This window comes from Gregarina niphandrodes (assembly GCF_000223845.1).
Source record: "Gregarina niphandrodes unplaced genomic scaffold scaffold00236, whole genome shotgun sequence".
Lineage (NCBI taxonomy): Eukaryota > Apicomplexa > Conoidasida > Eugregarinorida > Gregarinidae > Gregarina > Gregarina niphandrodes.
The window spans coordinates 1-2,450 of NW_011645996.1; the positions used below are offsets into that span (position 1 = coordinate 1).

At 54.5% G+C, this 2,450-nt stretch overlaps 1 protein-coding gene across 1 annotated transcript; it reads left to right on the top strand.

The window, feature by feature from the left end:
- Positions 1-522: 522 nt before the first annotated feature.
- On the top strand, positions 523-1,182 carry GNI_228630 (hypothetical protein; the record flags this gene model as incomplete). Its single annotated transcript, XM_011135652.1, has 1 exon — positions 523-1,182. One exon carries the CDS (start codon positions 523-525, stop codon positions 1,180-1,182), a length of 660 nt encoding a protein of 219 aa, XP_011133954.1.
- Positions 1,183-2,450: the final 1,268 nt, after the last annotated feature.

Here is a 2,450-nt window from a genome sequence, read left to right on the forward strand (position 1 = left end):
CCAGTCATCCTTTGCAGACTGTTTTGTGATGACTCTCGTATTCGCAAACCGCGATTCCTCGATGAAGCCCACGTCCGCAGCAACCCATCCAGTAGCGATCGCCATTGATGTGTCCTGTTGGGTGCTGGGGGACGGCCTTGGTATGTCAGTGGGCGAGGTCGGCCTTCAGTTGTTATGTCTCGCCCGCCGAAGCTTTTTGTCAAATAGTCAGAGAGTCAGAAACCGCAGCAATGCAAGTTACCTCAACCTACACCGAGGACTCTCCCCACGACGGAAGCAGCACCACGTCAGCAGCCGACCAGTACGACACAGCAAACCTGCTAATGCTGAGCTCGTCGTCTGAGTCGCGGAATAGGGGTATCGTGTCAGGTGTGTGTGTGTCGCCATGTTACCCTCTGTCTCCATTATATCAAAAACCCCGTTGCCGGCCCGTCATTGAGCTGTTACGTCTCGACGCACCAACGTCGGTGACGCAACACCCCGTCTTGTGTTCAGGGGAAAAAAATTTTCTGGGGGAAAAATATGAAGTCTTCTACGAGCATTCCGACGGAATCGACGCTCTCGTGTGAGGAGCTAGCTCGCGTCCTCATGCCTGTGCTGCTTGGTAAGGACATCCTAGATCTCGTGAGTGTTGCCGGGAATGTATACACCACGGCGCCACCGGACAACCAGACAACGGCTCTGAAAGCAATTCAAGAATTGTCGAAAGGGCTGAGGGAGGCCTGTCCCGACCAGTGGGTGGTCCTAGGAGGCAAGAATGTGCGTATGCCGAAGAACCCCCCGACTTTCACTGAGCATCGAGCCGATGAGTTCCGGGCAGAGGTAGCCGGCTCCGTGAAGCTGCAGGCCTGTCTGGCCCGGATCCTTTTAGACGTAGGCATTCGTCTGGATATAATGGTTGGTCAAGGGAAGATTGAATCTGCTCCTGTCGCGGGCGTCTTGGACTTGGTCAGAACGTGGCGTTACAAATTGGAAAACGTCCTTCAACTACCGGAAGCCGCCGAGGTGAGGTTTAAAAAACAAGAGGACAATGCGTCCAACCTCGACGACTTGTCAATGAGCTACACCTGTCTACACCAGGTCAGGGGGACCACTGTCCTGTTCCCGTCATCACATATTAGCTGTTTCAAGTCGAAGGACAAGCTGCCTAAAGCAGCCAAAGCATTGACCCCCAGGCACTAGGTTCATTCGCCGATTTTTTTCACCATCTGACCACTAGCTCACTAAGCTTCTTCGGGACAAACAAGCCCGGCGAGCCTGCGAGCCTGACTGGCCGGGAAAGGTCGGACACACGCACGCAGTTCGGTTACTGGTCGCAAGAATTGAGTTACCAAGTTTCATCGGAGTTACCAAGGATTGAACTCTAAAAGCACGGCCGCAGGCGAAGCTTCGCTTCAGAACAGGATCGCTTGTTTTGTGGGCCGAGGGATAGCCACGGCACTGACATCGAGGAGCAGGCTGAGAGGCAGTCGGAGTCAAATGGTGAACCAGGGCTAAGTTCAACAGCTTGAAGCACGTCGCCAGAAGTGGCATTGCACATGGGCGGGATTTCCCTGGCCGGAGTCGGCGGTGGACACATAGTAGCGGAGACAAAGCCGTTGGCAGAGGGGACGCACCATGCTCCTCTCTGTGGTGCAGAGAGGATGCTCGTATTGGAAATAATCCCAAATGGAGGTCGATTCGTGACCGGAGAATGTCGTTCAGACTGGCCCACGGGCCTTTGGAGAACCGGAGCGCAGTTGAAAGAGAGGATTGCGGGGCAAAAATTGCGGGACACTATGTTCAGAGGGTGCGAAATGGGACGGTTTTAAACGTCGTGAACAGCCTGGTCAGCACATTGCCGGCGAGCACGTCGTTCCAAAGTAGCTGTGACAGCACACACCGGGCGAGCACGCCTCCACGAGCGTTGCGAGCGTTGTAACGGCTCCGAGCCCCATGTCGTAACCGACGGTCTGAACTATCTCGCACCGCCACCCTAAGGTAGTCGCCTTCAACTCACGTCGTAGCGCCACCGAATGAGTGTGGTATGAGTGCTCACAGGCACAAGCAACCGTCCTCTGGGACACTGTAATCGAGGTCTCTGACTTGCTTCATCGGATTTCATCCTGTAAATCCCCACAGTGACCGAATTGAGTAACTCCTGAGCATGAGGACGACAAAATCAATTGGAGGCAGATCCGTTTCCGAGAGCCTAATGATTTCAATCGTTGACAGCGCAGGCCGCCTGTCTAGTGCTGAAGGTTGCGATGTCTTGGACGCCAGCGTCTACCACGCACCGCGCACTCGTACTATTCAGCTGATGGATATGTTGGTGGCAGTTGCTCCAGCTTCGATTGCGGCAGAGATCCGTGAGGTTTGAATGGCCACTTTGTAACGGGGCTTAGTTGGCGGAACGATAGTCTTCCACATTACGTCGCTTGGTTCGGCGGTTGGTTCCGAACTATCTCGTG